The 12,973-nt window shown below is 60.1% G+C and overlaps 1 protein-coding gene across 1 annotated transcript in view; it reads left to right on the forward strand.

Annotated features, from left to right (window-relative positions):
* The window catches only part of RAP1GAP (RAP1 GTPase activating protein), a gene marked incomplete at both ends in the record, with an annotated part of 50,868 nt that extends 45,647 nt beyond the window's left edge, over positions 1–5,221 (forward strand). The window contains 6 exons of the mRNA XM_082859967.1: positions 440–553; positions 2,125–2,248; positions 3,239–3,341; positions 3,732–3,835; positions 4,521–4,750; positions 5,167–5,221. Of these exons, the coding sequence (XP_082716093.1) occupies positions 440–553; positions 2,125–2,248; positions 3,239–3,341; positions 3,732–3,835; positions 4,521–4,750; positions 5,167–5,221 (730 nt within the window). The remainder of the gene's footprint in view (positions 1–439; positions 554–2,124; positions 2,249–3,238; positions 3,342–3,731; positions 3,836–4,520; positions 4,751–5,166) is intronic.
* Positions 5,222–12,973: the final 7,752 nt, after the last annotated feature.

A 12,973-nucleotide genomic window follows, 5' to 3' on the forward strand; every position in this document is an offset into this window, starting at 1 on the left:
CACAACCAACGGCGTGGTACTGCTGCGGGGGGTGGGTGCAGTGCATGTGAAGCAGGGAGCAGGTGCACTGAGGCCTCAGGAGTGGAGCTGGCACTGTCCTCAAAGGCAAGAGAGCCCAGAATCCCATGAACCCAGGGTTCGAGTCTTGGCTTCGCCATGTCCTAGCTGCACGTCCCTGAGCAGGTTCCTTCCCATCTCTGGACTCCAGTTTCCTTATCCATAACAGGGTCTTCAGTAGGTGCTCCCACAGCACCTGCCCCCTCCTTGGCCAGGCCAGCCCAGGAGCTGCAGGGACTGCTCTGGGTCTGGCCCCTGAGGACGTAGGGTGTGGGTACAAGGCAGGAGGCACCCATGACCTCCTCTCACCACCTGGGCCTCCTTCTACCCTTGATGCCAGGCCTGGTGCTGAATCCCCCCGCTGCCCCCATGTGCCCCGCAGGGAGAGCCCCCCGGCTGGCCAGAAGACCCCAGACAGCGGGCACGTCTCACAGGAGCCCAAGTCGGAGAACTCATCCACTCAGAGCTCCCCAGAGATGCCCACGACCAAAAACAGGTTGGGGCGCGGGGCATGCTGAGCCGGGGGGCTTGGGTGTGGTGGGCCCATTCTTTCTACCCCCTGTCTGGGCCCAGGCCTGCCAGGAGTGTTGACACAGCCATACCACGGCGGCAGGGTGCCTGATTACTCTCCTAGGTCCTCCTTTGACACACACCCGCTGAGCACTTTGTGCATGCCAAGCTCTGCAAGACAGCAGTGAGCTGGACATACACGGCCCCTGCCTCGTGGAGCTGCCAGTCCAGCGTAACATAACCTAATAAGCTACTTCCAGATAGTGATGATAGAAAAATAAAGCAGAGGATATGATGAAGAATGAGTGGGGGTGGGGCGTTAGGTGGGTGCTCAGGGAAGACATCTACCAAGGGTTGGGGTTTGAATTGGGAGCTGAGTGAGGAGTCAGCCCTGTTAGGTCTGACTTACAGTGGCGTGGCAGAGGGAAGAGGGTTTCAGGTAAGAAACACGGCAAGTGCAAAGGCCCTGAGGCATGCTTGGTGCAGTTGGAGCTGAATGAGTGAGGCTGGGCCCAGGCGGACACCGGTAGTGGAGGGGATGAGGTTGGAGAGGCGGGTGGGAGCTAGGTCACGGCTTTGAAGGCCATGTGAGAACTTTGAGACTGGCAAGGAGGCTTTGGAAGATTTTCGTTAAGAGGAGTAGTGGTGCTTTAACAAGCTGACTGTGGTCACCAGGTGAAGGCTCTGAGGGTGGGGGCAGGAGCAGAAGCAGGGAGGCCAGCCAGGAGGCTGCCCCTCCGTTCAGTGCTTGTTGGCTGAGCCCCTTCTGTGTTGGCTGCCGGGGGTGAGGGGGCTGCTGAGAGGACCCGGCCTGGGCTGAAGAGTCAGGCAAGTGAACAGAGAAGCAGGAGAGGGCCACAGGGACAGGGAGAGACAAAGCTGAGCAGAGAGGGTCATTCCCACAGCAAGGAAGGATCAGTGAGGGCCTCCTTGAGTAGGCGACCCCTGGCTGGTTTTCCAAAGGTAAATTTACTTTTTTGGGATTTGAGGGAAGGAGTGAGACTCCAGGCAGGTGACACAAAGGCCCTGAGCATGGGACAAAATTGTGAGAGAGTTAAAAGAGAGTAGACTGTGGAGTTGGAAGGCCTGGGTCCTGCCGGTTCTCCCACCTATGGCTGCGTGACCTCGGGCCGTGTGCCCATCCTCTCTGTGCCTCGGTGTCTGCTCCTCTGTAAGGTGGGTCTAATAATGGTAGCAATGAGATAACTAGGGAAAATGCACTTAGAACAGTGCCTGGCACAGAGCAAACCTGCACTAGATGGCAGTATTGTTGTTAATAGTTATGATTGAGCGTCCAGCCAAGGAAGTTGGACTTTATCTGGGGCAGTGGGGACCCAGGAGAGGGAATTGAGCAGGGGAGGGGCATGATAGGGTCCGCGTGTTAGCAAGGACAGTGGCACTGGGGAGGCTCAGAGGCCCAGGGAGCTGTAAGAGGCCAAAAAGGCACTTGGCTGGCTGCAGGCTGGGCCGCCCTGGGCCGGGAGGGCAGGGGCATGGGGTCTTGGCCCAGGAGGTGCCCAGTGCGGATGCTGGCTGATAGGATGCTGTCTGTGGCAGAGCGGAGACAGCAGCTCAGAGAGCAGAAGTGCTGAAGGACTTCTCCCGCTCCTCGTCCAGTGCCAGCAGCTTCGCCAGCGTCGTGGAGGAAGCAGAGGGTGTGGACGGGGACGATACAGGACTGGTGAGAGGCCCAGGGAGGGGAGGTGCCCCACAATGGCCTGAAAGGGGTGCTCTTTGGTCCCTGGAGATGCTCTGGGTGGAAGCATGAGGCTGGGTGTGGTTGAGTTGTGATCAAGGGACTCAGCCCAGAGGAGTAATGCAGACTGACCTTCTCTTACTCTAAAGCCTTCCGTGGCTCCCCGGTACCCGCCACAGCCCAATCTCAGAGGCCGTTGAAGATCTAGCCCCTCCCTCCCCACCCTCGTCTCTTACCACTTCAGCCATTCTGCCCTCCTTTGCAGTCCCCCAAACCAACCAGGCTTACTCTACTTCTGGGCCTTTGCACATGCCATTCCTCTGTCTGGAGCGCTACCTGCTTCCTCCTTCCCACTTTGTCTGACTGACTCGCATTCATCCTTCTCAATTCAGCCTCATGTCACCTCCTCCTGAAAGCCTGCCTTCCTGGTCCCAGCGTAGGTTAGGAGCCCCCTTTACACTCTCGTAGACCCTGGGCTCTGTCCTTGGAACCTGTCTGTCTTGCTTCACTCAACAGTCCTTTGGCGAGCGCTGTTCCTTGCCACACCCCGTGCCAGGTGCTGCGTGGGCAGAGGGGACAGTGCAGACCAAGGCCCTGCCCTGTGGGGCTTGGACTAGTGTCTCTTCACAGCCCGTCTCTCCTCTCCTCTTCAAGCTCTCGGAGGGCTGGGACCTTTCCTGATTTCTCTCGGTGGCTTGGCTCACGAGAACATCAATAAATGTTTGCTGAATGAATGAATGGGAGCGCATGTGCGCGTGTGCACGCGCGCCCCTGGGTCTGTGTCTGTGCCCACTCTGTCCTCCTTTGGTCCCCCCTGGGGCAGACATTGCTGGGCCCTCATCCTCTTTGCAGAGGGGCAAGGGTGGGGGGTTGTGGATTGCAGCGGCGAGGGGCTGGTGAGGAGGGGAGAGGGCAGCCAAGCCAGTGCCATGGCCAAGGGCTGACCTCCCTCTCTCTCTCCTCCCCCATCCCCAGGAGAGTGTCTCATCCTCGGGGACGCCCCACAAGCGGGACTCCTTCATCTATAGCACGTGGCTGGAGGACAGTGTCAGCACCACAAGTGGGGGCAGCTCCCCAGGTACTGGCCAGGGCCAGCTTCCCCCGCCACAAGCAGGGCCAGTCTTGTGGTGGGCAGGGGACAGGGCTGGGCACAGAGGGTCAAAAGCAGTTCTCAGGCCCCAGGTGGTGGGTGTGTGATGGGACTGCCCCTGACATGGGGACAGTGGGCTGGTCATTATCCAGCCTAGGGTGGTTGGTGGCTTGGAGGGCTGGTGGTTTCCAGAAAGGCCTTGGAGGGTGATGCAGGAAGGGGGGGGGGCGGTAAAGAAGGGAGTTAAGGGTGGGAGTCCCAGAGGGAGGGGCTCGGTGGGGTTGGGGAGCACTGGTGCCGACCGCCCATCCATGCCCCCCGTCTCCCTGGTGCCTCCCCGCGGCCAGTGAGGTGGCTCCCTCCTGCCTCCCTCCCCAGGCCCCTCTCGGTCACCCCACCCAGACGCCGGCAAGTCGGGGGACCCTGCATGTCCCGAGATCAAGATCCAGCTGGAAGCATCTGAACAGCACACGCCCCAGCTGGTACGCACAGCCCCCAGGGGCCTGGCCACGGTGGGGACGGGTGGCCTGGAGCCTGGCCCTATGGGGAGCCCTACCTGGGAGGGAGATTGGCTGTTGGGGAGAGGCATCAAAGCGACCAGGGGTCCCCAGGGATGGGGGCTGGACCAAGGGCCCCCCTTAATCCTGGAGGGCTGGGCTCGTCCAGCCTGGGCACAGCCAGTGACTTCTGCCTGCGTGTATCTTCCATGTCGTCTGTCCTGTCACCTGCATTGCCGCCATCTCTGTGCAGGGCTGTTAGCCAGGATGCCCCTCTGAAGGTGACACTGAGCAGGTCAGTACCAGCTCCCAGCTTCTGTTTGGTGGGGAGAGGGCGGGGGTGGGCCGGCTTCTCTCTCTTCCTCTGTCACCTCTCTTGGGTGAGAGCTATGTATCTAGGTTTGAGTCCTCTGCCACTCAGTTGCTAGGTGACCGCGGGCCTCAGTTTCCCTATCTGTACAATGGGGCTAATAAATGCTGCCTCACCTCTGCCCATGAGTTTCTGGGAGGATCTGATGGGAGCCTGAAAGGGACTTGGAAATTTTTGGGAGGGAGGGGTCTAGGGGGTTCCCAGTGGGATGGAAAGACCCAGAGCCTGGAACTCCAAGGGTGGGCCCTTCCGCATCTGTCCCCCTGCTTCACGGTGCCTCCGTCTCCCCTTACCCTGCAGATGAGGCCACAGAAGCACAAGGTGAAGATGCTGTGTCAAATCCAGGCAGACGGGACCTCTGCCCCCGAGGCCAGCACCAGCCTGTGGGCTGCCCCCCGCCTCGCCAGCCCTCCTCCTGGCCCACTGTCTGGGCTGTCTCTGCAGGGCGGAGCCATCCAGACCTGGGAGCGGGGAAGCTGCTGGCACCATCCCCACCCCCTGGGCTGGGGGGCCGGCTGGGGCAGGGAGTGGTCACTTGAAACAGGACTCCAGGCCTGGCCATCCATCACCCCTGGGTGCCCCTCTGGACTCAGGGGGAGTGAGCTGGAAGGGGGGATTGAGACATCTCAGTGCATACAAAGCCTACTATGGAGGCCGTGGGGTGTGAGGTATGGTAGAATGAGCACTGGGCTGGGAGTCCTAAGTCCTAGCTTTTAATTTGGGTTCTGCTCTGTGACTATGGGCAAATCACTCTCCCTCTCTGGGCGCCTCTGCTATAAATGGACAAGATTATTTCAGAGGTCACTGAAGGCTGTGAGTCCATGCACCTGCCCCAGAATGGAGGATCGTCGTCCTAGAGACCTCCCATCACCCTACCCTGCTTCTTGGGGTTCCTGGGGCCCCCAGTGGGCCGAGGCTGTGCCCATTGCCCCTCCTGGACCCTCAGTCTCTACCGCAGATCTGCCGATGCCCTGTCCACTGCCTCCACGACAGACGAGTGACCCGCTTGTGGGGGAAGTGGGAGCTGCCTGGCTCCTCAGCCAGCACCCAGCTTAACCCCTGCCTTCCCATGCTCCTGGGCACGCCGGGCCGAGGGGTCTCAGCTGGCCTAGAGTTATGGGCCGCACCTTTGCGCCACCCTCACCCACCACGGAGGGGGCAGCCAGGCACAGCTGCTGTGGGTCCACATCCTTGTGTGCGTCTGTCCACACTTTTTAGGCGCCACGCCAAAGGCCAGCCTCCTGGCCCCAACACCCATTTTGGAAGCCCCCCGTGGCCGTGTGTATGTCAGTAACAGTTGTACAAAATAAATTCTATTTATCGCTATTGTAACCCGAGTCGGGTGTGGCTTCACGTGACCCCGCCCCCCACCCGGATCAACCCGACAGATCTCAGTGGCACCGTGGTGGCGAGGGAGAGTCTATTCACCGCCCCCCCCCCCCCCCAATCAGCAGCTGGGTCTGCGAGCACCTCCAGGGCCAAGCCGCAGGCTCCGTGACCACCAGCTCTGGCTTCCCCCCCATGGCCCTGCCCTTTCTTCCACCTCGCTCCCCTCTCCACAGCAGGGAGGACGTGGCTTTGAAGGTCCAATCAGGCAGACCTAGACTGGAGTCCTGACACGGTCTCTTTAACTCTCTGGGTGACGCTGGGAAACTTACAAGCTTCTCTGAGCCTCAGTTTCCGCTTCTGTAAAACGGAAGCGATAGTACCTCTCCCAAGGGCTCGTCCTGAGGGTTCACTGAGCTGGAGCAGGTGGAACGCCTAGCACAGCGTCGGGCACCCCGTGGGTGCTCAAGGATCGGCTTCCCTCTCTTCCTATGCCCAAGGGAAGCGCAAGGGCTTCCCCTATGTGGCCACCTGGGGGCGCCAAGGGATTGCTTACCTGGAATGATGGGGCTGGGGAGATGGCGATGAATCTGTCCAGCTGCTGGAAGGAGCTCACAGTGCAGAGCGGTTACAACAAAGGGTGACGAATGCCCTGGCGGGGGTGGGGGGCGGGGACGAGCATGAGGTCCAGCCTGGCTAAGGGAAGAATGGGGAAGGCTCCGGAACAGTGGTGCCCGGGCATCCTGGAAAGGCTTAGGATAGTGTCCCTGGGGAGCGAGCTGCAGGTGCAAAGGCAGGAGGCGCGAGAGTGCTGCTTGCAGTCGGGAAGGGAGCCAGCAGTTCTGAATGATGGGAAGGTGGTGATGGGCAGGGAGATGGGGCAGAGATGAGGCCAGAGGTCACGTGGCCTTGGGTGCCAGACCAAGGGGCTAAGGCTTTACGCTGAGGGCACTGGGGAGCCATGGAGGATGCGAAATAGCAGTAGAAAGAGAAGAGGGGGCTGCTGGTGGGGGGACTGGCTGGGCGATGTCAGCCCAAGGAGGGGAGGGCCCAGGAGGCCATTGCTGGGTGCGGAGGGTAACCAGGACAGTGGGCAGGTCTGGAAGATGCTGGGAGACTTGAGCATCTGGGCGAAGGGCCTGATGTGGCCTGATGCGATGTGGGGCTGAGGGAGGACCTGAGGAACCTTGGGGCGGGGGAGGGGGGGTTCCTGGCCTGAGTGTTGGGTGAATGGGAGGGTCTCCTCTGAGGTAGGAGCACAGGAGGAAGAGCAGGTTGGGGGATTTGGGGTCTGGGGGCGCGGGCACAGAATTGGGTTCCAGCGGGACTAACCATGGCTTGGCCTCGCCCCCTCCCCACCACAGCTCCCATGCCCTCCCCAGGACGATGTTGTGTGCACCCCAGGGGCTTTCCCGACAGGGCCCTGCTGTGACACTCAGAAGTCTGGGGCCACCCGGGGGTGGTGACTCACATCCACTCCCCAGCCCCACCCACCTGGGTTTGGCCCTGGGCAACCCTGGGCTCAGTGGGTCCCCTGGTAACCCCCTCCCCTCCTCTGCCTTGGCCCTGTTCTCTAACCCCTCCCAGGCCCTGGCTCTTCCCCACTCTGCCCCAGTCTCTTACCCCGTCCCCTCCCACCCACCACCAAGGGCCAGTAGCCCCGCTTCGGCGCCCAGATGAAGAGGTTGGCTCGGGGTCTGTCGCCTCCGGCTCCGTGACTTTGGGCCCGTGGTTTTGGCTCTCCGGGCCTCCGGGTCTTCATCTGTGCAATGGGGATGCTAACAGTCCTGCCCTTGGCACCCTGAGGTGAGGATTCAATGAGATGATACCTCAGAAAGCTCTTGGTGCTGCCCTAGCACACAGTGGGCTCAGAAAATAGTGTGTGTTGTGTGTGGGGACATGCAGTTAGCCATTAACGAGGGCCATCTCCGTGACCCGCATCAGAGGCTGTGGAGTCTCTCTCTGAATGGGAGATGAAGCAGCTGGCGCGGAGCCCGGCACAGGTGTCTGGATGCAAGGCATTGGGAATGTACAGTTATCAGTTGCTTCCCTGAACCTCAGCTTCCTGGGCTTTACTGGGGTTCATGATCCTTGTATAAAAGAAGTGGGGCACCCCTGCTTGTATCCCTTTATGATGTGCCCCACCCCACAGCTCCGGCCTGCAGCTGAGCTGGGGCGGAAGCAGGGGGCAGGCCTGATGAGCAGAACCTGCCTTTGCCCCTCGGCCTGCCCAGGTTGTGGCAGAGCCCCCGTCAGCGGGAAGGGCCGGCCTCTGGGCTGGGTTTCAGCCTGGGCCCCCGCCCCACCCCTCCAGACTCCAAGGTGGGGCTGGGGGAGGCGGAGGACGAATCTGGCCTCTGGGATCAAAGCGTCCAGCGCTGTTTCTCTTGTGCCCGCGCCAGCTCTGTGCTCGTCCTGGGTTCTGAGGTGGGGAGGGCGAGCCAGGACACTGACCCGAGGCTGAAATTAGGGCTTGGGCGGGGGGCGCCGGGCTCCGGGAAGCACAGGACTCTGCTTAGAAATAACTCTGGTGGTGGAAACGGCAGCCAAAGGTTTCTCTGGACGCAGGAGGCAAGAGGCCTCCATGGAGGGACTTGGGCGCCTGGCTGACCCGACAGCCACATCCCCCCTGCCTCAGAGCTGGGACCTTTCTCTCCAGGTCTCAGTTTCCTCACCTATGAAATGGAGGCAAAGCCCTACCTGTTGCTGTCAGGCCAAGAAGCTGTCATGGCCTCTAATGGATGTGGCATAGACCCCATGCCCAATAGGAGGGGTCCTCCCCATCCCCCAGCAGCTGGGGCATCCCTGGACATCCACGGCTAACTCTGGGGCAACGTTGCCAAAGAACCGGCCGCAGGCCCAGGCCCGCCCAGTGCCAGGGGACTGGGACCTGGACAGTCTCTGCTGCTCAGGCCACAGGGGGTACTTAACCAGGGACCCTGGAATGTGGAGGTCCCTCCCTCCTTCCCTGTATCCGCCCTGCCAAGGGGACAGTCAGGGACGGAGCCTCCTGAAATAACCAGATCTGGTTAGCAAGGCTAATTTTAAAAGCCACTCTGGCTGCCCCATAGGCCCTTCTGGGAAGCCATGAATGTCCCTGTGTTTGCCCCTGGGAGGCAGGGTGAGGGGAGAGCAGAGGGGCTGGGAGGACTCCCACCCCTGACTGCCAGTGCCGGAGACCCCAAGCTGCCTCTCAAGGCCTGCCCATCCAGGGCGCAGAGCCCTGGCCCAGTACAGGGGCTCAGGGGCCCAGCCTCTGCCCTGATCCACTCAGAATGAACCCTGGTGGGCTCTCAGGATCCTCCACCCTCTGCGCTGGTCTCCCTGAAGCAGTTCTGGGCAGGGAGCCTTAAGCTCTCTGTCTGTCTCTGTCTTGGCTATCTCCCACAGTCTCCATCTGCTTACTCTTTATGTCCCTTTATCTCTGTGTCTCTGCCTCTCTCTGTCTCTGACACTCGAGGTCCCTCTCTGCAGCTGTGACTCTATCCCCCTCTCTCTGGGTCCATCATGCAGGAGGCCCCCCGCAGCCTTCTGACAGTCTGTAGGCTGGACTGTGCACTCCAGGTAAGGGGTAAGTGTCCACCTGGGAGCTGGGGCTGCAGGTGGGTCCTGGTGGGGGAGGACAGTAGTCCTGGGGACCGACAGGAGCTGTAACTGGGCAGGCAGGGGCTCTGTCATGGCCTGGGCCATCCATCCAGGCCAGGTGCGAGCAGAAGAATTGAGCTCCAGGGGTAGGGTGGCCAGATTTAGCAAGTAGAAACACACAGAGCCCAGTTAAACTTGAATTTCAGATAAACAAGGGATGATTTTTAGTTTAAGTATACCTCATGCAATATTTGGGACATACTTAAACTAAAAATCACCCCTTGTTTATCTGAAATTCAAGTTTGACTGGACATCCTATGTTTTATCTGGCAGCCCTATCGGGGAGGCTCTAAGAATGAGAGGAGAAATTTCTTAGGAGCAGCAGGTTCTATAGACCGAGGGAGCCCCCGCCTGGCGGGGATGTCACAGCCACGCCTGGGGGAAATCCCTGTCTGATGTGGGAGGAACAGCTCCTACCCACAGGGAGCTTTCAGTTTTCTGGGGTGGGGCCAGTCCTCAGGAGTTTGGCTGGCGGGGTGCGGTGCACGTGATACACAGACACCAGTTACCTCCTCAGGGGAACCATAGACATCAGAAGGGAGGGTCTCTCCTGAGCCCTGGTGCCTCATCCAGGGCCTGGCACACAGTAGGGGCTTCATAAATATTTGTTGAATGAATGAAGGATTCTCCCAACCCATGCCCACAGCAGTGGGGTGGTGCCTGGCCAGCAGGGGCTCCAGCACCCTACCTGCCCCTCCCAAGCTCCTTGGATCCAGCGGGAGGGTGCACTGCCCTCACCCCAGGGGCTCCCCAGAGTGAGCCGTGGAGGGGAGGAGCAGGGCAGAGGGCACAGAGAGATGATGCCAGCTTTTCTCCTACCCCACCCTCACCCCAGACCCCAGTCCCAACTCAGAGTCCAGCCTGGGCAAGCATGCCGGTCGGGGCTGGGAACTAGGGCAGGGTGACCTCTGGCTTCCGGCATTGGGGGCTTTTGGGGACTAAGGTAGGGGAGCGGGTCAAAGAGGTGCTGATCAGTGCTCCTTAGGGAGACATTTGGACAGTTGGGAGATTCCTGGGACCCAGAAACTTGAGGACACTTGTTTCTGGGGAGGTAAGATTTGGATCTTTTCCTGAAGAGCATTGGTCTCAGGGGTCTTCCTGAAGGGGCCAACAAGGGAGAAGCCTGTGGTTCTCCCACACCTCCTCCAGGACAGAGTCCCTTAAACAGCCTTTGTGTTCATTCATTCATACATTCATTCATTTATTCACTTGCTGATCCCTCCCTCACTGCCTCCATTCGCTGGGATGACCCGGCTCCAGGCCAGGTGATAAAGGACTGCAGCATCTCTTCTGGTCTCAGTAGGAACATACCTGTTCCAGTGCTGGCCCTGCCACTGGCTCCCCATGTGACCTTGGGCAAGTCACTGACCACTTTGAACCTCAGTTTCCCCATCCCTACAATGGGGATGACGGTAGCAGCTCCCTCCCTGGCTACTGTGAAGGGTATGAGATGATGCCAGCCCTCAGTGAGAGAGCTTCAGAGGGGGAGCCACCATGATTATTGTTGTTATTATTATTATCAGTATCATTTTTTAAAATTTTATTTATTTTTGGCTGCATTGGGTCCTCGTTGCTGCGCGCGGGCTTCCTCTAGTCGCGGCGAGCGGGGGCTACTCTTCTTTGCGGTGCGGAGGCTTCTCATTGTGGTGGCTTCTCTTGTTGCGGGGCACGGGCTCTAGATGCACAGGCTTCAGTAGTCGTGGCTCGCGGGCTCAGTAGTTGTGGCTCTTGGGCTCTAGAGCGCAGACTCAGTAGTTGTGGCGCACGGGCTTTGTTGCTCCGCGGCATGTGAGATCTTCCCGGACCAGGGCTCGAACCCGTGTCCCCTGCACTGGCAGGCGGATTCTTAACCACTGCGCTACCAGGGAAGCCCCGTATTATCGGTATCATTTTGAGGCCCCTGTGGGTTGGGCAGGGAGTGGCTGGCCCCAAGGCCCAGGTCCCATGGCCAGTGTCACACTGAGCCATCCCGACAGGCCCGCTTCCTCTCGGGGCTTCAACCATCTTGGACCCCATCCCTCTTTTTCAAGGCATGTCAGCTCCTTCAAGGTGCCTCTGGCTTCTAGATCAGCAAGAAATCCTTCAGAGAAAAGTTAGAGTTGGGGACAGAGCTTGGAGTGGCCATCCGGTGGCAGGGCTTGGGCTGCAGTGTGAGCTGGAGCTAGTCCCTCCTGCTCTGGCCTGGTTTCCCCAGTTGTACAGTGAGGGGGCGGGGCTGGATGTCCTGCCACGGCCTGGACGGGGCCCTCTGTGTGTCATCCTGTTAGTAACGGGTTAGCTCCGAGCCTATAATCACATCTGCCCTGGGAAGAACTAACAGTGACTCTGTAAATTGAGCTCTAATTGCGGCTTTTAGTGGAGTCAGCTGCTCCCCCATTCCCCACCCCCCCGCCCTGCCCACTGCTCTGAATCAGCGAGGTTGTCCCGGCCTGCCCTGCCAGGCCCAGGAATCCCCCAGGATTGTTCTGGCTCCCACTGAGCCAGCGATGGGTCAGGGACTAATGTCCTTCCAGGACCTACTGTGCACGAGGCTCTGAGCCGGGTGCTTTCCATGCAGTGGACTCCAGGTCATGTGACTACAGCTCTGGGAGGCAGGGGCTACTGGGGCTGTTTTTGCAGAAGGGGAAACTGAGGCACAGGGCAGAAAAGTCACTTGCCCCAGGCCACTCAGCTAGGATGTGGCAGAGTCTGGATATAAACCTAGATCCGTCTGATTCCGAGGCTTTGTTCCCGGCCTGAGGCGGAGGAGACACACCCCACCCCACCCAGGGGCTCCGAGCCCCACAGCTGATGCACCTTCCCCACTGGCGTTTGCTGACAAGGTCAGAGGCAGCTCCCCTCCTCAGGCGGGGCGCAGGCCTGTGGTTTCCCTGTTTGTTCTGGAGGTCCCAGCCGCTACCCCGAGGAGACAGCTAGTGGTTCCCAGGCCACAGCCCCTCGGGCGGAGCCAGACCACGACTGGCCGGCCTGGGAACACTGCCCGCCAGCCCCACTGGGCTCCACCAGGCCCTGGCGCTGGGTGGTCTGGGCAGGGGCCGGGGAGGGCCTCGATCCTGGCCACGGGGCAGGAGCCACAACTGGTTCCAGACTCGAGGCTGCCCTGCCAGAGACCTGGAAGGGTCCTGAGGCCGGGGATGGCTAAACTGGGGGCAAACATTGCCCTGGTGGGGAGCCCAGGAGGGAAGGCCCCAGGCCCCAGTTCTCTCTGAGGACCTCAAGAGAAACATCCACCCCCTTCAGGATTGTCATTGTTGGGTGGCTGCAACTCAACCACTGAATTGGTTCAGACAGGAGCCCTCCTTAGAGGCTGGTGGAGAAGCCAGGGTTGGCAGGCAGAAGACCTAGCGTCCAGCCCTGCTCTCCTCTGGACCTCAGTTTCTCCATCTGTACAATGGGCAGGGGTCAGGACTCCATGCTTGACCAGGGCTCCACCAGCTGGGCAGGCTGTGGTTGTGGGGTGGGCAGCCCAGGCTGGAAGGATCTCAGTTGTTCCCAAAGTCATTTTCAGGGGCTTCTTCTTGCCCCCGCCCCCAAGTCTTACAGCCCCCGCCCACACCTCTGACACAGCCCCCTCTGTTCCCCTCTCCCAGGTGACTGCCTGATGGAGTGGAAAGAGCTCCCATGGGTTTTGGAGTCTGACAGAGCCCAGTTCAAATCCTGGCCACTGGCTCTCTGTGATCTTGGGCACGTTTCATCCTCTCCCTCCCCCATAGCTTTAAATGCCATTGTGACGCTCATCCTTCTATCTCCGGCCTGGGCTCCTCGCCTGAACTCCAGACTCT

This window comes from Leucopleurus acutus, assembly GCF_964270905.1.
Source record: "Leucopleurus acutus genome assembly, chromosome: 2".
In the NCBI taxonomy this organism is placed as follows: domain Eukaryota; kingdom Metazoa; phylum Chordata; class Mammalia; order Artiodactyla; family Delphinidae; genus Leucopleurus; species Leucopleurus acutus.